The following is a 20,478-nucleotide window of genomic DNA, read 5'->3' as shown; positions in this document are numbered from 1 at the left end:
CTTAAATGCTCTCAGATGTATACAACAGGGGTATTTATATTCTCGCAGCAAACAGAGCGTTGTTCCAGAATCGTGAGCAGTGGTTTAGTTTGGCAAATTGGGTAATCTAATCACTAGCTTTGTCAACTGCCTTTCTGCTTGCTCCCTAAGGAGGCCTCCCGTTCCCTGCAGAGCTGTGGTTCTCAATCTGCATCTCCCGGAGCCCTCCTGTTCCACAGAGGGTCTTTTGGGGGCAGCCGGGTGGGCGCAGCTAAGTGAACCTCCAGGCCCTCTCCACCTGCTTCGGGGAGAGTAGCTTTTAACTGCTCTGGTCTTTAGAGAACTTGGAAGATTGTGCTTGAAATGAAAGAGTTTGGGGGTTTTGTTTTGTTTTTTTGCTTTAAAACAGAAACTTGAACCTCAGCGGTGCCATGATGTTCCGATACCTTTTGTAAGTTACTTTTCTACCCACTGGTATGTTTCGGAAATGTAACCATGTTAATACCCCCGGTAGAATTCAATGCTCATATGAATAAACCGCAATAGATTCATCCCTCTTCTCGTGGTTGATTATATGATTCCTCTTTTTTCACCATTTGAAATAAGGCCTCAGTGAAGCTGAGAATTTTTTTTTTTTTTTTAAGAACAGCAGTGAGGGGTGGGGGGCTCCTAGCTGGCCAGGAAGGGAAGAGACAGCAGGAGGGGGCCGATGGGTAGTGCGAAGGGGGGAGTGGAAAGGACTAGGAATTGTGTGGACGTGACCGAGGCAGGACCAGGTGTGATGAAGGACACAGTCTGGCTTGTAGAAAGCAGTTAAAAATGAAGGTAAGTTGAATGGGGTTGCATTAAATTAAACTAAATTCAATTTTACCGAATCCATGAGATACTTATCTTGCACATTTTAAACATCGTGGTTCCTTTTTCCTCCTGCATTCCCCCCCGCCACTAACTCCCTCAATGTCCAACCAGCGTATGGTTTTTAGAAGTTTCAAGAGCTCCAGATATAAATTAGATCAGGGATGGAGTTTCTGAAAAAACAATAAATGCTTCTATCAGTATCTCACACAGAAAAAAGTTGAGGTTATGACAATTTTGTGAAATTCAGATTAAGCTCTCAGGATCCACTTGCTTGATACTGTGCACAATTTTGCCCTTGGAAGATTTTGCTTTCTGTCTCCAGAAGCAAAAGGCGACCTACAGAGCTCTCAGAACGTGTGATTATTAAATTGAAAATAATTTTGATTATTATTTTTTTACATTGCCTTGAATTATAATAGTGAGTGGAAACTACATATGAAATCTTTTTTTTATTTTGAATTTGGGTTTTCATCAATCTAAAGTATTGTGTGTATTAAAAGTATTTGTAACAATATGAGTTAAATCTTTTCTTGCATCACCAGGTGGTCTCCCCAGTGGTGGACTGTGGACACAGTTAGCCAGGGGAAGATCCCAAGTAAACAAGATTCAGTTTGCCTTTGGGGTGGGGCAAGCTTTTTTCTCTCTCTGTTTCCCTCTCTGCAAACCCTGACCGTGTGATGGTTTGACTCTATCCCCCTGGCTCCGATTGTCTTTACTTTTTGGAGTGTGCATTATTTGGAAAGCATTTCAGGTCAGAGCTCCAGGCCAAATTGAGGATAATGACTAATCGGTAGGTTGTTGGAATTACTTGATTCAATTTAGATACTTATTTATATCCTATAATAAGAAAAGTATTTTTAAAACATTGGATATTGTTAGTATTTACAAAAATGAAATTCTGGTTGTTCTAACACAATGATTAAAGTTATTATCAGCAATCTTGATTTGGAGTAGCCCTTATCATAAAAAGTCTAGAGCTAGTAACTCAGCTGATTTTCAGTATGACTAATGAGGCAGCAGTCTAGTTTCTACTCAGAAATGGGTTCAGCTGATCATCAGAGCCTCTATGTCTTTGCCATCTCACTGTTTGGTCTGGACTAGAAAGTTCTTAAGTTCTTTTCTTTTCTTTCTTTCTTTTTTTTTTTTTTTTAAGATTTTATTATTTATTTGAGAGAGAATGAGCCATGGGGAGGGATTGGGAGAGAGAAGCAGACTCCCCGCTGAGCAGGGAGCCCACTGTGGGGCTCCATCCCAGGACCTGGAGATTGTGACCTAAGCCCAGGGCAGACATTTAACAGACTGAGCCACGCAGGCGCCCCTGGACTAGAAAGTTCTAATAGTATGGTTTTGTCTCCTAGGCCAGCTCCCATGGATTAGTCATAGCTCCTGAGGTCTGGGGGAAGTGTGCTGGCATCAATTAGTGATGTCTGCCACCAGGGTCCAGGGCTTAGGCAGGGGACAGGGAGGGGAGCAAATGTAAGGTCAGAGTATCAAGATCAGAGTCTTATCTCCATCCTTTATTAGCTGTGAGCTATCATGGGCAAGTCATCCATTCCACATCCTCAACTTTCCCAACTACAGAACATGGATAACAACAATTAAGAGAATTAAAATGGATACTACGAATGAGAAAGAAACCTTAGCTGCTGTTATCGTGTCTTGCCTATCCCATTCTGGAATTTCGCCTTTTAAATTTGCCGTATTTTAGTATTTCTGTCACCCTCTTGGCAGTTAATTGCGAACTACCTGGGATTTTGCATTAGTGCATTGTATGACATCATGCTCACTTCCCAGGCCTTTCCCTACTGCCCACACTTTCTAGCCAGGGCCCCTCCTGCCACAGGCAGTCAGTAATTATGTGTTTGTTGAATGAACATAAACCTGTTACTAATAGCGTTTTTAAAACTTTAAATGTTGACAGTCAGATGAATCTAGCTTTCTTTTTCATTTTTTTAAATTTTCTTTTGATTTGGAGAGATGCATTTTTCATTTTATTTGAGAGGATTGTTTTTATTTTATATTCAAGGGGTCATAGGTTTTATTTTTTTTCTCTTAAAAAATTTTAAATTGGGCTTTATTTTCAAGGAACTGAGCTGTTTTCTGTGCTCTGGCAGCCCCATGGGCCAGTGTGAAGAGGATACAGGCCCGTAGGCTTGGTGGATCAGGCACTGGGGAGGCTGCGACCGCCTTCGGGGTCCCCCTTTCTGTGCTGAGCGCGGCCAGGGGCCTGGGCTCCCCCACTTCCTCTGCACATCACAGGCACTCTGTAACCCATCTCCTTCCTTCTGGAAACTTTCCTCCTCACCTCCCCATGCCCCCTCAGTTGACACCACACTACCACCCTCCTAGGAGCCAAGACTTAAATGATTTACTTAGCGATGCGCCCTGGTCACAGCTTCAAGCCGTCTGGACCCAGCCTCTCCATCTCCACTTCCGCATGACTTTAAGATCCAGGTCTCCTAAGAATCGACTGTGCTTCACCATAAGTCATATTGTCTACCTGGCTTGAAAGTTCCTTGGCTTTCTGCTGATCACTCACTGCAAGACCAGTTCCCTATGGCTGCCACAAGCAAGTAGATAAACGTGTTTCTTCTTTTCCTGGTAACAGGCGCATCTCATCGTGCTGAGCAAAAACCCCTCTCAAGAGGAGGCAGCGGTCTCTGCGCATTTTGTCGCCCATGCTGCTGTAGCTTCTGGGAGTACCCAGCACCAAGGTGAGCGCAAACCTTCTGTGGGCGGGGCTTGCTGCCCGCTCTACGCCCCACCCCCCAACCACCCTGGTGCCTGCGCATGCGCTGCTGGGTCTGTAACCCGCTGAATTTAGGATGGGCGCACAGGTGGGCATGGTCTGTGACATAGGACCCTTGGAGACCTTTGGCGGCTTTATGTGGCCCTGCATAGCTGTTCCACTCCCTCAGCTGCAGCAGTGTTCTTTGGTTTCTGTCCTATTCGGCCTTTTTCTAATCTTTTATTTTCAAATCCAGTGAATTCTCCTCCAACCAGAGCTATTAAGAGCCCCAGAGAATCCATGCTGGGCTTACAGGGAAATCTGCTCTGCTTTCAAAGGTGATCTATTTTTAAAGATTGTTGTGGAGCTAGCTACTGTGGCAACAGATCTGGCTTGTCGGAACCCCAGCCCACAGACTTTCACAGGACTGGGCTTTCCATCAGGATGAACTTACATGGTTTCAGGAGTCCAAGAGGAAGTTGCTATTTACGACTCACATGGTTTTTCTTAGCCCCATGTAAACGGTAGAGCAGCGAGCTTGGGGAGTTCTTTAATCCACAGTTCTGGACTCTGAACATACAGTATGCCTCTGTTGCTGGAGAACATATATTCCAGTGACTTTTGGTGGGGGGGAGGCAGTCAGAATACTTAGAAATAAATAAAGAAGACCTATATGGGTATATTGCAAAATGTCAGATAAAAATAGTCATGTACTATAGTAAAATAAGATCCAGTGGGCCAGCAAGCCTAAAATTGAGATCCAGAATAATTGGGGTACAGGGTACAGGAGTTGGGCTAGGATGTCGAGGCTGGCGGGTAGGCAAAGACGAGGGGGACACCTCTATGAGCAGCTTGGTCTGTACAGACCCCTGGGTGAGGCAGGGGTTCCAGTCCAGGAAGGAGCTGGTGAAGGGGATTTCAGAGTTTTTCCATCCATCCATCCAACCTTAAGACTCTTTGTTCTGGTCTCCTTTTTGGAGCGGAGCAGCCTATCTAGGGATAGAGAGAGAAGGCTGGAAAACTTTCAGATCCTCTCTCCCCAGAACACTCCATATATAACAATCCACTACAAAACCTTCAAAGAGCCAGCAGTTTTTTAACCAGCTCATTGGTGCTAAAGTCTTTTAGTAGGGGAAAAGACCCTTTCACTCCCAACTAGTAATAAGATGCCAGTGCATGTTGGATGGAAATCCCTAGACTAGCAGGAGTCACAAATCTAAGTGTCTATAGGAATCAAGTAAGCCATATGAGTGACACAGAGAGTCACAACAATACAGTAGCAGCAGCAAGCGTAATCGTAAATGGTAGCTTCTGGTGATTGTCACGTTCGAGAGACCATGCAGAGGGCTGAGGACGGTAGCAACTGGAGAAGCCGTACCCTACCGAAAGTGAGCAGCGGCCTCTCTAGCCCATTACCACCAAGGGGAAGGCAGGCTTCTATGGCAGATCTGCCTTTTCAAGAGAAGGCAGAAATCTAGGTTTTTACGTGTAATTGATGCTAACTAACTCAAGTAAGTTTCAGACTCTGCATGGGGCAAAACAAATGTGAGGACCAGACCTGTAACTTCTGCCCCGGAGATCAGGTGTGTAATGAGTGCTTGTCAGACCCTTCCTGGTTTCCTCAAGGCCTCATGGGTTTCAGACAACTGGGTGGTTCTGGGGATGGAGGAGTCTTGGGAATGCCCAAGAGAAGGCCAAAGAGCTAGGGGCACCTGGGTGGCTCAGTCCGTTAAGCGTCTGCTTATCTCTGTCAAATAAATAAATGAAATCTTAAAAAAAAAAAAAGAAGAAGAAGAAGAAGAATAGTGAATACAGGCGAGGAGAAACCCCAGACCCTGCCTACTGTGTCCACTAGTTTGAAAACTGCATCGGTCTCAATCCTCGTTCCCTCTGTGGTGAACGTGGAAAAGGCTGTGGCAAGTTGACTGACCTTGTGCAAGTCACCCAGTGCTGTGGGATCCGGAGTTTGATCCGGCTCTTACCCACAATGCCTAAGTGTGGTGCAGGCCGAGGGGACCCGTGTCACAGGCATGGAGTCAGCGTGCCTTTGGAAGCAGGGATGGGCTGGGCCCTGGCCAGCCAGGAGCTGCCATGGGAGTGGGCAGGTGTATTCTCACCGCCTTTCAGGAAGCCCGGGTTTTCTAGTCGTCTCTCTCTTCATTCTTGCTCAATGCCCCCTAGCAAGAATGAAGGAAACAGACCCAGGCCTCTGCTGCCTCCAGCATGGGGAAAGGAAAGGGAGAAATTTGGAACTTATCTTTGTCTGAAAACTAAGGGGAGTTAAGGGGAGACCAGCCCCACCCCACCCCCGAGCGTGTGCGTGTGTGCACACACACACACTCTCTCTCTCTCTCTTTCTGCTTGTCTTTTACCCAGGACAGCAGGACTGTGATGGACTTTAGTCCCTTTGCATCTAGAAATCCCAGCCAGATCCCCTGGGAACAAATCTGCATGTTCTGCCCAATGCCATGGAAATCCACAGGCACAAGGACCTCAGCCCTGCTATCCTGTGCTTAAACCTATCTGTGCAGAATACATATTTTTAATTAAAAAGCATCATTAATGAGAAAAAAATTCTCATTTGGGGATCCTCTGTAACCTGCTCGCTAAATGCCCATTGAAGGCTTTGCCCTTGGACAGCCAGAACGCTCCTGGCCCAGAAGGCAGCGTGTTTCAGCCTCCACGCTCAAGCGAATCCCTTTGCCCTGTGCCTTTCCTGCATTCCTTATGCAGACAAAACTGCCCTAGAAGTCACGAAGGATTGGGATTGCATAAGGACTTCCAATTCAGGCTCCTGGAATGTCACTGACCTGAGCCTGGCTGGCTTCCCGGAGCAGCCATAGACAAACTTGGTATTAACAGCTTCTCCCAACCCCGCTGAGTGTTCAGGACATTGGCCTTGTGTTTATAACTCTTCTTCTAAAGGATATTAAAATGAAATGGGAGGAAGCCAAGTACATTTCAGCGTAAACCTTTGAGAGGCAGAGCCTGCCCAGCACAGGCGGCCTTGTTTGGAAGTGGCTCCATCTACAGCCTGGGCTCTGTAGGGTCCAGACCTGGCAGGAGGGAAGGGGCCCGGTCAGAGCCTTGGGGGCCGCGGGGGTGGGATCCCTGGCCATGGGGACCAGACTCATGAGCGCGGGGTGCATTCCCAAGATAAATTCCCTGGCCCCCTCTTATCCTCGGCTCTCCCTACATTTTGCGCAGTAGACATGAATTATATGAGTACCGGAAGCTCGGCGTTGCCTCTTGATGGAAGTCTCGTGTTTTATAGACCTCCATGACCCTGCCTTCTCTCAACTCTCCCTCCTGCGGCCTGCCTTCTCAGCCTGCCGCTCTGCTGGGTCCCACCCCAGGCGTGGCCCACTCCCCACCCCCGGGGTTATAGATGCTCCTCTCCATGGCCCTGTGTGTCCCGTGGAGACAGGAAGCCAGACAGGCTCTGGAACACGCATACGCCCAGCTCCAGTGGACTCCTCCGACAGGTCACCTGGCTCCCTGGAACAGTCATAGTCAGGGGGCCTTCACCGGCCCGTGGCCCCCCTCAGCTGCCCCGGCTGGCCCCCTCGTCCCACCTCCACCCTGGGGAGGCCTCCGGGTGGGGTTTGTGGTACAGCCCTGCTGGTGGAAATGAGTGTGAGCCACGGCTGGCCACGCCCACCAACCTCTCTCCCTTCGTCTCCCTTCTTCCCCTCTCCATCCTCCTCCCTCCTCAGCCTTCCCAAAGCCCCCTTAAGCCCCATGGACTCTGAGAGGCCCTTTCTCAGCTCTTAGGCAGGGCCCATTTCTTGCTCCAAAATGCCCCGCCAGCCCGAGCCTGGCCTGCCTCTGAGCTCCTCAAGCAGATGTTGGCATCCATGCCTGTTCTGGGCTTTCAAGGCCAGGTGAGGAAGGAAAAGCTGCAGGGAGCAAGCTGGGTGAGGCCAGAGAAGAACCCTTACCCTCTCTGCCACCATCTTTGTTTCCTCTCAGAAAAGTCTGGAAGGTATCTTACTTCACATCCCATCTAGAGGACTGAGGGCCAGGGCGTGTCCAGAGTCACTCTGCACGTTAGAAGCAAAGTAAGGCTTAGACAGAGGCCAGGTACTGCCTACTTCACCACGCTCCGGAACTGGAGATGAGTGACACTGTCCCCGGAGGGCCAAGGAGCCCAGAGGACAGACAGTGGGAGCTGCAGAGTCAACCGCTCTTGGGGGTAGTCCATGAGATGGGGTTGCCTCCTCCTCTCCCCAAGTCTGTGCTATTGATCTCTCTTCACAAAGGGACAACCTGGGGCAAACCGAAACCCGTCAAGCCTTGCTTACAAACTGCCTTTCATCTTTGCTTCTGAGAACAAAGTCTTTGACTTCAGTCCTCTGCTAGGGAAGACGAGGTACGTGCCCTCCGTGATATCCAGCTCTTCACTCTTCTACTGGCTAATAATTTGTCTTCAGAGCTTCTCAGAAAAGTCTATGGTATTTATACCCTGACTTGGCTTCCAAAAGGATTTTTTTTTAATTATTTTATTTATTTATTTGAGAGAGAGACAGTGAGAGAGCATGAGCGAGGAGAAGGTCAGAGGAAGAAGCAGACTTCCCTTGGAGCTGGGAGCCCGATGCGGGACTCGATCCCGGGACTCCGAGACCATGACCTGAGCCGAAGGCAGCTGTCCAACCAACTGAGCCACCCAGGCGTCCCTTCCAAAAGGATTTTTAGGGCAGCTTCTGGAAAACATATATACTTCACCAGGTAGCAGGGACTGGAGGCTGCTGGATACCTGACCACCATGGGGTGGCCACTGCTGGGTGAGACTGTGAATGGTGGGGAGGTAGACATGGGGTCCGCTTCCTAGTGGCAAGAATATTGGAGGCAGGCAGATCCCCAAAGGGACTGAGCCCCTGACTGGGCCTGTGGGTGGCCTGGCACTATGTGGGCGCTTCAGGAACGCTCTCCCACGCAAGCCTCACCCAACCTGCCGCCATCTGGTCACCTCATGCTACTGAGGCAAACCTGCCCCCCACGGATGACTTTGGACTTCCTGGGATCACATGGCTAGTGAGTGGCAGATGTGCCGCTCCTAGAAGCCATGTCTGGGGCCTGGGAAAGTGTTCTTCCCAAAGAGGGTCTCCCCTGTGGACCACACACCCCTACCAGGGCTGGTAGGTGGTCTCAGGGCAGCTGCCTGGGCAGAGCCCATGGCAGCCCTCAACAGGGTCTAAATGGGTCCCATCTGTTCGTTTGCTAGGTGACGGAGCTCCCCTGGGTTAACGCCAGGCTAGCTTCCCTGCGGTCCTTAAAGCTTTTGCTGGGAGTACGTGGTATAGATTCTTTCCCAAGACTGTTGACAAAAGAGAATTGTCACATCGTACATGCAGTCCTCCCTCTTAATGAAAGCTGCCCTCACTTGCCTTAGGACAACCTTAAGAAAATGAGCCCAGAATCACTGGAATTTGTTTTAATTAAAAGCCTCCTAACCTCCAGTGTGTCAGACTCTAACCACGCATTCCTCTTGCTCTTTAAAAGAAAAGTCTGGGAGGGCCTCCAAGAAACATTAAGCCCCTCTGCCCACGGGGCCACACTTTCTCCCTCGCACTCACTCACAGACGGGCCTAAACATTGTGTTGCAGTGGAAACGGGAGAGGACTCCTGACCTGGGGACACCTGTGCCGCTGGGGCTCAGATTTACAAGCTAAGTCATGCTTCTGTGCTTTAGAAAATGACCTCATCTTCCGCCAAGGCCACCGGCATCAGGTTGCAGATGATTCTAGAAGAGGTTTTCCAAGTTGGGGGTGGTCATTGTGAGCGTACTGAAATGGCCGGCTCTGTGTGAACACACACCTGGCTTCAGGGCACGAGGTCTGGGCTGGGCGCGGCATCTCCCCACCCTGCTTGACCTTCCGTCTCCGTGGAAATCACTTGCCCACCATGGACCGCCAGGCAAATGCCCACTCCCAGAAGAACAGACTGCTCATCGGGGAGTCACTCCTTAGCTGTAGTGACAGGACAACTGTGCTCTCCCCATGAAGACTGATCATGTGGTTCGCAGGTCAGACACCTAATCTGGGAGTTAAACAGGTGAGGGAAACACATGAGAGTCTTGCAGTAAAGGAGTTTTCCTGTATCCTAGGTAAAAGTAAAAGTCGTTTCAAATTTAGAGACAGGGAAGGCACCCACCCACAGGGTATGCCCAACACCTTCTTCTGTTCCCAAACTGAAGGCTCTTCTGATCGACAAGGGCCCGGACAGGATGCCTGATGTGTGGCCAACTTATATGGGCCAGCAGCTGTCAGAGAACCCCTCCCCCACCCACACCCCATCTGACCAGTGACCTTGCAGGCAGCACCTTCAGAGGGCAGACTCCAGGGCAAGGCCTGTCTCCGATGTCCCACCACCACCACACCAGGCTTGTGTTCACATCAGTAACCCCGCTGCCTTAATAAATAAATCACTTCTTCTCTCCCCTTCCTTCTCTCCCTCATTCTCACTCCCTCTTCCAGAAGTCCACATGTGCTAACAAGCATACTCAGGCCTGAGTCCAAGGTTGAGCCATTTACGTACTAGTTTGAATTAGGCCAATCAGCTCCCTCTCTCCCAGCATCTCTGTGAGATCAGCTACACTAAGGGAAAGGAGCAGGGGGCACTCAGGTCTAGGGGACCAGCTTAAATGGGGTACCCTCTAGAGGGGCAGCTGGTCAGCATGTGACTCCTGGGGGAAGGGATACGAAGAGGTAGCAGGACTTGGGGCTAGAAAGGTAAGAAGCTCAATTGCGTCCTCCTGTGTCTGAGAGACCAGCTCCTTACTCAGAAAGAGGAGGGAACTATTTCCATCCCTTTTGCCTCCTCCTCTGATTAGGACACCACTTCTGCCAAAGCCCAAGGTCTGAAACTCAGTCCCTGCTTGCCCAGCCCCAACCGCTTCCTATATGCTTGACATCTGCCAGTCTTTACGGTAAGGACTCATCTCAGGGGAACAAGGCTGAGACTCAGAAAGATCTTTGGTCTTCAAGAAGGGCTCAGTTGCATTCTTTGGTTAATTCCCAATTAGACAGACTATTAAAAGAGCAAAAGCACTCCACTCCTAAATATCCCTGTTAATTTTTAGACCTGGAATGTTCATCTCTGTAATGCTTTTAAAATCAACAAAATAAATGCGACATCTTCCCCACATTTGCTGTCATGAGATTATCAGAGTAGCGAAAATTAATACTTAGCTTGCACATTAAATCCGTAATGCTTTCTCCCATGAGTGCACTACAAGTGAAGAGATTTTCTACTTGGTAGAATTGTCTGCTACCAAGAGAAAATTCTGAGTAAATACCCAAGATGTCCAGCTGCTGGTCTAGTAGGGGACAGACCCTCCCTCCCCCCATTGAGAGAAAGGAACAGGGACTCCAGTTCAATCAACTTCTATCTCGCAACAAACTCTGGGGGCCGGCTGGCATGGACACCTCTCCAGAAAACTCCACCTCCCAACAGAATTCCTGCTTCTGTCTGGCAACTACGTAGGTGCCAACCGAAGTAAGTCTTGCAGAGAACTGAAACTTAAGTTGTTCTCAGACCTAACTTTTCTCTTGGTTGACTAGATTCGGTAGATGCATTACGCAGGTGTCTCCTTTCTAAAAGAGATCACATGGCTAGTACTTGAGTCATTTCTTGAGACCAGTATGCTCAGTGTGAATTTCAGGTGTTCTCAAAACTCTCAAGGTGGGCACGAGGTGCTGATGAGCCCAGGCTTCTGTGCCTTTTGACCACTCTTCCTTTTCATAGTGCTCCTGTCCTGTTAACGTCTCAATGTCCACCTCTGCTTCTGGTGTCCCTGCTGGTCAGCCTTGTGAGGGCAACAGAGGTCGCCCATAACCATGATCCTCCAAGCTGTCCCTGAATTCAAATGATGACCATTTGCAAAGCACGGACTAGGGGTTAGACATGTCCTCAGTTGTTGATATGCATGAATCCACTTACTCTGACAACCCTACAAAGAAGATGCTAGTGTTATATCCCCCTTTCCAGATGGGGGCATTGAGGTCAGTGACTTGTAGAAAATGGCAATAATCATCTTGGACAACTAGATGACATCAGAGCCAGCACCTGAACCCAAGCCCCCGCCGAGTACAACCTCAGGAACAGCCACCTTCTTTGGACAGGCTGGTCCAATTCCTGTTCTTCCGTGACTTCTGGAATGCTGTATTCATGCGGGCCTCTTTGGAAGCCTCTGGCACTCATGTCACAGTAGGAGCAAAATGAATTCAAGGGGGGGATCCTTTGGAAAAGTTATTAAAATAGAGAAGACACTAGCTGGTCTAATCAAGAAAATAGCAAGGACACACAAATGCAAAATTGGAGGTGATAAAGGGGAAATAAGCTGATGCAGAGGAAATGCAAAGAAGCAGAAGATTGTGTTTTATCTTTTTGCTCATATGTATTTACACTAAATGATACACATGAGATTTCCGAGAGGCGATGTCCAGTCGGCCACTGTACACGTGGGTCATCGTCTTCTCCGGCAAATGTTGCATGTTTGTCATGTGTCGCCATGAGGTCGTCTCCAGCAGGGGCTTCTGCGGGAGTCCCATGTTCCCGGGAGAGGAAGATACTGCCTTTTCCTCTGCCAGAACGGGTGTTGGTGGTCCTGCTTGCTACTTGTATTAGTTAATAAAATTCTCCCGGCACACAGTCACGTCCATTCATTGACGTGTTACCATTCGTTTATGGAAGCTTTGGTGCCTCGACAGCAGAGGTGAATAGCTGAGACAGAGCCCATGTGCCCCCCAAAGCCTAAAATATTTACCATCTGGTCCTTCACAGAAGACGTTGGCTGATGCCTGTGCTGGAGCCCTATGATTTCTCCAGTTTCAGACTCATTCCCAGTTAATTTCTTGGCTCAGAATTTCCAAACCAAGTAGTTGATATTGATTCAGAACTCACTCATGGGGGCGCTTGGGTGGCACAGTGGGTTAAAGCCTCTGCCTTCGGCTCAGGTCATGATCCCAGAGTCCTGGGATGGAGCCCCACATCAGGCTCTCTGCTCAGCAGGGAGCCTGCTTCCCTTCCTCTCTCTCTGCCTGCCTCTCTGCCTGCTTGTGATCTCTGTCTGTCAAATAAATAAATAAAATCTAAAAAAAAAAAGAACTCACTCATGTACCTGCCCCATATATGCTATCCCCATTTCAGATGCTCTGTTTCTAGCCACCGATGGCCTCTGGTGGGTGGGACAACTGTGAGGCCTCACCTCGGACCATACAATTGCTTTTATCTTATTGTAGGGATTCCTGACTGTGTTAGCTTTCTTCTGCTGCATAACCAATGACAATTGCTTAAACCCATTGGAACCGAAGGAACTAAGAAACTCAGTTCCTTATGTCAGAAGTCTTAAAGCCCCATTTTCTTGCTGGTTATTGGCCAGGGACCTCCCTTAGCACCTACAGGCCACTCTTGGGTCCTCATACCATGGTTCCTTCCATCTCACCAATGGAGAACCTCGTTGTCCAATCCCTCTTATGCTTTGAATCTCTCTGGCTGCCTTTTCTGCTACCAGCTGGAGAAAACTCGGCTTTGAAAGGGATCAGGTGAGTCGCCAAAGCCCAAGGGATAATCTCACTTCCTTAAAGTCAACCATGTCATTTCATATAACCTCATCACAGGAGTAATAGCTCATCCCATCGGGCAAGTCCCACCCACCATCATAGGCAAGGGATTCTATGAAGGCGAGAGGCATACGGCGCCATCCTAGAATTCTGCCCAGCACACTGGCTTTTTGTCAGGAGCTCTATTCCTTCTTCTTCTTCTTCTTCTTTTTTTTTTTTTTTAAGATTTTTATTTATTTATTTGACAGATGGAGATCACAAGTAAGCAGAGAGGCAGGCAGAGAGAGAGGAGGAAGCAGGCTCCCCGCTGAGCAGAGAGCCCAATGTGGGGCTCTATCCCAGGACCCTGAGATCATGACCTGAGCCGAAGGCAGAGGCTTTAGCCCACTGAGCCACCCAGGCACCCCTTTATTCCATCTTCTTACCACACTGAGTCCTCAGGCTTCATCTCTAGTCCTCATCCTCGTAGAATAGACCCTCATGAACCATTCAGGTTCAACCCCCACTCACTGCTCCGGCTTTTAGTTCCTTCTTCATTTTCTTTCTTTTTTTTTTTTTTTAAAGATTTTTATTTATTTATTTGACAGACAGAGATCACAAGTAGGCAGAGAGGTAGGCAGAGAGAGGAGGAAGCAGGCTTCCCGCTGAGCAGAGAGCCCGATGCGGGGCTCGATCCCAGGACTCTGGGATCATGACCTGAGCTGAAGGCAGAGACTGTAACCCACTGAGCCACCCAGGTGCCCCCCTTCTTCATTTTCTATACCTGAGGTTTTCCTTTTCTTGCTTTCAAGGTTGGCATACATTTAAAAACATGCTCATCATATTATGACCGGTATGTTTATGTGTTTGGAATGGTTGGGTGTCTTCTTTCAGTGGCGTGTCAGCCATATTTTCCCAAATTTTAATGTTGTAGAACTATTAGTTCTAAGATAACAAAGTCCATGGAAGCCCTACCAGAGTTACAGGAAGAATTAATGGTTAATCAGCCTGAAAATGATACCAGAGTGTCCAGGTCTGGGGAATGTTTTCTCCGTTGGCATTAGCTTTGCTCACCATGTTGCTGGGAGAGCTAAAATGTATGAAAACCAAGGAACCTCAATTGCCGTATCCTTCTGAGACCTCAGTCTTTCCTGAAAAAATGGGCAGATTAGCTCGGTCCTCTTGTCAGATCATTCAGCACCACTAAAAGCATGTTTATCCTGCCCCCATTTCAACTCAGCAAGCAATCTTCAAATGTCATTATGATGCTTTTCTTCAGATATGGCCGAGCAGTATTTTCAGGAGAGCATGGCAAACCTTAAGGATGCTGAAGGGACGGGAAAGGCCAAATTTCTTTCAATTCAAGATGATTATTGCCATTTTCTACAAGCCACTGGACAAAAAGAGGTAAGTGAGTTTGGCCCACAGTCAAGTACTCTGTACTCCATGCACATGAGTTGACATCCAAAAGGCCGCTCCTTCGTGCTGCAAACATCTGTTAAGCTCACTATGTCCGAGGCATGTGCCAGACTCCATGGGGACAGGGGTAGACAATCCCAGGAGGCCTCTCTTGGGCCCCTCCCAGATACTTAGCCTTGGGAAATGAAAACTATTCCTGAGAATATAGATCCCATGGCCCCCAGCCTCCACAGAGGATCCTAAAAGACTAGAAACCTTGGAAACCCAGTGGGCAGACCCTGCTTCTCACAGCCTGTGGTTCTGGCTGGGATAGAGGGTGACCATTAATGGGGCTGATCCCTGTCTCCTTATTTTGGGTTATGGATGGAATTTACATCCCTAATGAGAGCTACACAGCACAGAAGTTACAGCCCACAGTCCATGGAACCATACAAGCATGCTTTTTTATGGCTTGTAAAAATGGAACAAGACCCAGAGTTTATATTCACTGGTAATTAAACCCTTGGGAACATATTCTATGCAGAGCCAAACAGCTACCAGAAAGCCGCTTGCTGTGGCTTGAGATATATATGTATGTATGTACATGTGTGTGTGTATATATATATTTTTTTTTCATATCGATATGTATATATATATAATTTTTTTTCAAATGAATCTATCAAAGCAAATCCTTGAGATGAAAAGCTTGTATTTCCTCTGCTGGTCTGTAGAGTTAACCCCCTACCCTTCTCTCAATGGGCAGGAGCTTAAGGAACATGGGTTTTTAATCTAGAAGCACCCATGTTCATCAGGCCAAAGTAGGACCACAGTAGCCATAACGAATGGGAGTTTGCATATTTTTCTAGATCACCTTACTGAGTAGAAAGGGACCTTCCAGGGACCTCAGCTTCTAGAATATCTGGAGAAGTTCTATGGAGAGCACGTGGGTCAGGAGTCTAGAGGGGAGGTGGGGAAGTCTGCTCACGTCATGCCTTACCGCTTCCAGCTCATCGGTCATTTTTATCTCCAGAATGTACTGGTTGTCATGTCCACCTCCGCCAGTCATCACCTCCTGCCTGAACCGCGTGAACAGACTCTGGTCCCCCAGCTGCCTTTTCCACTCTTGCCTTTTACTCATCCATTCTGAATAAGGAAGCGATGGTGACCTTTTCAAAACACAGATCTGATCAGCGAACCCCCGTTGGCAAAATACTCCAGTGGCTGCTCAGTGCCCTTAAAATAAATCAGAATCCTGTACGTTTCACCACACCTTCAACGCGATCTGGATTCCGCTGACATTTCCGGTCTTAGTTCCATTCCATCCCTTAGTCTGCTCAGTTTCGGGCCACATTGGCCTTTTAATCCTCACTCCCAGGAGCGGCCAGCTCTTGTTTCCAACTCGTGGAAAGCTCTTCTTCGTTGGTCTGGCGAGTGCGGATCCATTCTGAGCGCTCATCCGCTGGCCTAAGTCCTTTCCCCAGGCTTCATTAGATTTTTCCCACTATTGTTCATCATGGAATCCTTTTGACACAATAATAAGATAAGGGGTGCTTCGTTGGCACAGTCCCTTGAACATCCGACCCTTGGTTTCAGGCCAAGTCATGATCTTGGAGTCGTGAGATCTAGCCCCCTGTAGGACTCCGTGCTAGTCGCGGAGATTCTCTCTCCCTCTCCCCCTCCCACTCATGCTCTCTCTCTCTCTCAAAAATAAATGATTATTAAAAAAATATGAAAGGCATGGTATAGGAATAATATAACAATATAATAAGAATAGTAAGTTATGTGTGGACGTGTACTACCTATCCCCTGACTGGACTGGATTTCATAAGAGTAGGGACCCTTTTGCTGGTGATGGGGAGCCATGAGCAGCTGGGTGGGTGAAGGCTTGGCTCTGGGTCACCTGACTGCTCTGGCTGCCACAAGGCATCTGCCCTCCCCCTTCCTGCCCCCCGTTCTTGTCTGGCTTCCTGCCCTGGTGTCTGTCACTGACGCCACACTTCACTGCCCTTGCCCTAGTCACCCAGATCAGTGGTATTGAACTAAAGATGTACCTCGCTCCCCTCGGCTTCCTTGGGAGATTTTAGCAAACTGGCTCTTTTGCTCAGTCCCCTGCCAGCCCTTCTGGTGCCCTGGTAGGAATAGAAAAAGCTGCCTCTTCCTCGGGTGGCTGCAGCTCATGCCAGAGCACATTGCTTAGAGAGCACACACAGGCTAGATTTCAACTGTCCTCGCTCTCCTGCCCTTGTGCAGGACACAACCTGCCCCACCAGACATGGCAGCCTTGCACGGTGCTCAATGTGGTCGCAGCCCTCTCCCTGTGAGTACTCACAGGGGGTGGCCAACAATGTTGGGCCCTGAGGACAGTCCCAGGCATGAGCATGGGACTGTGCTCAGACCACCCAAGGTGTGGACACTGCCCCTACATGGGCTAGAGCCCTGTGCTAGCAGGAAGGTGATCTTTGGGAAGGAAAATGCCTTTAAAGGTAAAATGTAAGTGAAGGTCACTCTGTCGCAGATTAAGACATGTGTGGGCTTATCTTCTAGCTTCATGCTCGATCACCTTCTACTCTTTCCTGCTTTCCTGCTCAAGAACCTTCTCCAGCTTCTTATTTCCCATAGGAAAATCCAGACTCCAAACCCTGGCATGAAGGCCCTCCACCAACCACCAGCCTGGTCCGTGACTCCCCGCCTCGTCTCCCCCCTGCTCTACTCTTCCCCCTGCAGTCAGATGAGCCCGCTGGCGGGCCTTGCCCTTCTCCCACCTCACCCTTGGGCTCCCAGTTTCCCATGTAACCTCTCCTCAGCCCACACAGGTCCTAGTTTTCCTTCATTCCTCTCCATTATGCTGTTCTGCCTCTCACAGAGGGACGCTGTCTCTGTTCCCACCCATGTGACCTCTCTTCCATTGCCCTCTCCAACCGGCCATTCAAGTTCATGCACGTCTACCTCTAGATTCCCCCGTCAGGCTAGAGATGGCATCGAAAACCTCGTTTAGCAAGAAGAGTCTGGCTCTTCTTTCCATCACTGGCTCCTCAAAACCTGACGACCAATTTCCATGGAAAGCTGCCAAGCCCAACACCCACACCTTGCCAAATCCTCGTTCACAGATGCTGGGGGTGGGGCGGGGACGGGACGTACAAGGGACTTAATGGGCTTCAGCATCAGGCAAGTTCCCCACACACCAAGGTGGGTCACACACGTCACAATTTACAGTTTCTCTCCTCCGAGGGTGATTTCATCTTTCCGTGAAGAAATTGTTTCTGCCTTATCGGTGCCTTGGCCATTTCACACCCCACACCCCGCTCCTAGCACTTAACTCGTATTATTGCCTGTAAACTGAGTAAAGCTTTGCCAGCTCTTTCTATCTGTGGAAGGCTTATCAGGATGCCTTCAGGGCTGTATGGGGAAGCTCTTTAACTGGTTCCAGCCTTATTTGGCTCTGAAATTCAGTGTTTGTATCTCGTAGCCATAATCATGCTTTTGTGGACGTACAAGACCATGGAAGAACTTCAGGAGACATGTGGGCAATGGACAGGCAGGGCTCCCTCTGTATGTCTTGGGGTCTGACTGAAGAGATTAATATCAGAAGATCCTGGTTTCTGACCAACGCAGGTGTTCTATTCGATGTTGGTGTAAATAAATCTGATAAAGCACACAAAATGTCAAATATATTCAATTTTTTTTTTTTTGCCATGTTAGAATGTTTGCTTTTGGTTTCCTCAAGTATTTCTTATGAGAAATAGAAATGTCTGGAATATGTTCTGGGTGTTTTTTAAGTACATGAATTGCCAGGAAACTCTAATTTTCACTTACGTAAGAATGTCACTGTGTGCAGAGGAAAAAGAGCCTGCAACTGAAAAGGATTAAAATTATGGGCCAGATTCAGGTCCCAGGTCAAACACTGGGGAGCGGTCTGATCCAGAGCAAGTTTCTCGACTGCTCTGTGCCTTAGTTTCCTTCTCTGTTCAGTGAGGATTAATACTTATCTGAAAGACAGAATTAAATGAGCTCACGCATGTAAACTGCTCAGCGCAGTTCTGTTCTTACTACTCAGCTAAAATGAATTCCCGTAATACCTGGGGTGGCTTTGTTCTCCATGTGTCCATTGTGCGTTCTCTCTCCATGGTTAATATCTCCCTGCCTCATATATGCCATTTCCTGTGTCCTGTTTAGGGAAAGTAGGCTCAGCTCAAGGACACAACCCAAACCCAAATCCCTGAAGAGTGAAAATACACATCAGTTACAACATTTTCTTTTATTTACTCATTTGAGAGGGAGAGCATGGGCAGGGGAGAGGCAGAGGCAGAACGACTCCCCACTGAGCCGAGAGCCCAGTGTGGGGCTCAGTTCCCAGACCCGGAGATTGTGACAGAAGCTGAAGGCAGCCACCCAACCGACTGAGCCACACAGGCACCCCCATTTTCTTTTTTAAAAAGATTTATTTATTTATTTGAGAGAGAGAGAGAGGGAGAGAGCCTGTGAGTGGTGGGGGAAAGGGCAGAGGGAGAGAACATCCCAGCAGACTCATGCTGACTGTGGAGCCCAATGCCGGGCTCGATTCCCTGAGCCGAATCCAAGAGTCAGACTCTTAACGGACTGAGCCACCCGGCTGTCCCCAGTTACATCCTTTTCTTAAGGAGCGTTGATCTTTATGAGCCTTTGAACTTTCTAACCAAACTTTAACCTTTGTTCCTGTCACAGAAAGCAACCTCGATCCTGAGAGAGTCCCTAGAAGCCAAAGTGGCAGTGTGTGGCGATCTCAGTCCCGAGGTGGCCGAGACCTACAGGCTGTTGGGTGGGGCCGACCTGGCCCAGGGGAACCACGCTGGGGCCCACAGGAAACTGAAGAAGGTAAAGCTGGACTCAATACTAACCTGGCGAAACCCTCCCCACGGCGAACTTTCTCTCCCTCTACCATTCTGTTTTTAAGTGAAACTTTATCAGGGGCTCATTTAAGTAAGATGACCACTTCTGCAGCCAAGCTAAGCCAACACTTCTTGGATAAACAGTAGAGTCATCCTCTTATACACGTACGTTGTTAAATGAATTATCAGCGATTTTTTAATTATAGCATGCAGTTATTTTCAAATTTTTGCCTAGGGCCATTCATCAGTCTTTTATTTTATTGTACTCTTTTTGTAGAGTCAGTTTATGGAGGAATTCTTGAATTCTTGTGTGTGTTCTTCTAGTTGCTTTTTAAATCGGGGATTTGTTTGTGTGGAAGGTGTGAGGTAAGGATCTAATACTATCTTTTTTCAAATGGATACCCAGTTGCCCAGCACCCTTTGTCAAAGAACCCACCTGTTCTCCAGTGATTTGAAAGAACACGTTCATCATGTACTACACTTATGTGTATGCTAGAGTGGATTTCTGGATTTCTGGTCTCTTCCATTTCTGGTCTCTTCCATTTGTCTTTTTGTTTATTCGAATTCCAGTGCCTCATTGTCTTAATTATAGAGATTTCACAGCGTGATTTAATAGCTGGTAGAACACCACTCCCCTCAGGGTTTTTTATCTCCCTAGAGTATCAGGTTTTCTAAACATTTTTGCATATTTATTTTTCCACATGAATTTTAGTATCAACCTGTCTAGCTCCATAAGAAGTTTGGTGGTATTTTTTGGAGGATCATGTTATTTATAAATTTCTGGAAGACTGAGAACAAGGGATGTCTTTATATTTGTTCATGTCTACTTATGGATCATTCAGGCACATTTTAAAGTGTTCCCTGTATAAATTCTGTACATTTCTTATTAGGCTGATTTCTAAACATTTCCTCTTCCTTAATCATAATGCTGTTATAAATGGAGTTCTATCTAGTATTATATGTATGTGTGTGTATATGTGTATGCAAACTGTTGGTTTCTCTCTGTTCATTTTATTTTGCTATCTTGCTTAATTCTTTTCTTGTTTGAGTTAATTTGAGCATCAGTTCTTTCAAGTATTTCAGGTGTACTATTACATCATCTGCAAAT

General features: G+C 47.9%; 1 protein-coding gene across 6 annotated transcripts in view; it reads left to right on the top strand.

Moving 5' to 3' along the window:
* The window catches only part of TTC23 (tetratricopeptide repeat domain 23), a 97,088-nt gene that overhangs the window by 62,671 nt on the left and 13,939 nt on the right, over positions 1 to 20,478 (top strand). For all 6 annotated transcript variants that reach the window (XM_004759813.3, XM_004759812.3, XM_004759814.3 and 3 more), the window contains exons 7-9: positions 3,446 to 3,551; positions 14,387 to 14,514; positions 19,207 to 19,356. In XM_004759813.3, the coding sequence (XP_004759870.1) occupies positions 3,446 to 3,551; positions 14,387 to 14,514; positions 19,207 to 19,356 (384 nt within the window). The remainder of the gene's footprint in view (positions 1 to 3,445; positions 3,552 to 14,386; positions 14,515 to 19,206; positions 19,357 to 20,478) is intronic.

Source organism: Mustela putorius, unplaced genomic scaffold (genome assembly GCF_011764305.1).
Source record: "Mustela putorius furo isolate JIRA1106 unplaced genomic scaffold, ASM1176430v1.1 tig00003972_pilon_pilon_pilon, whole genome shotgun sequence".
NCBI classification, from domain to species: Eukaryota; Metazoa; Chordata; class Mammalia; order Carnivora; family Mustelidae; genus Mustela; species Mustela putorius.
The sequence above is the reverse complement of the archived record's forward strand: the minus strand, read 5'-3'. Positions and strand labels throughout refer to the sequence as shown.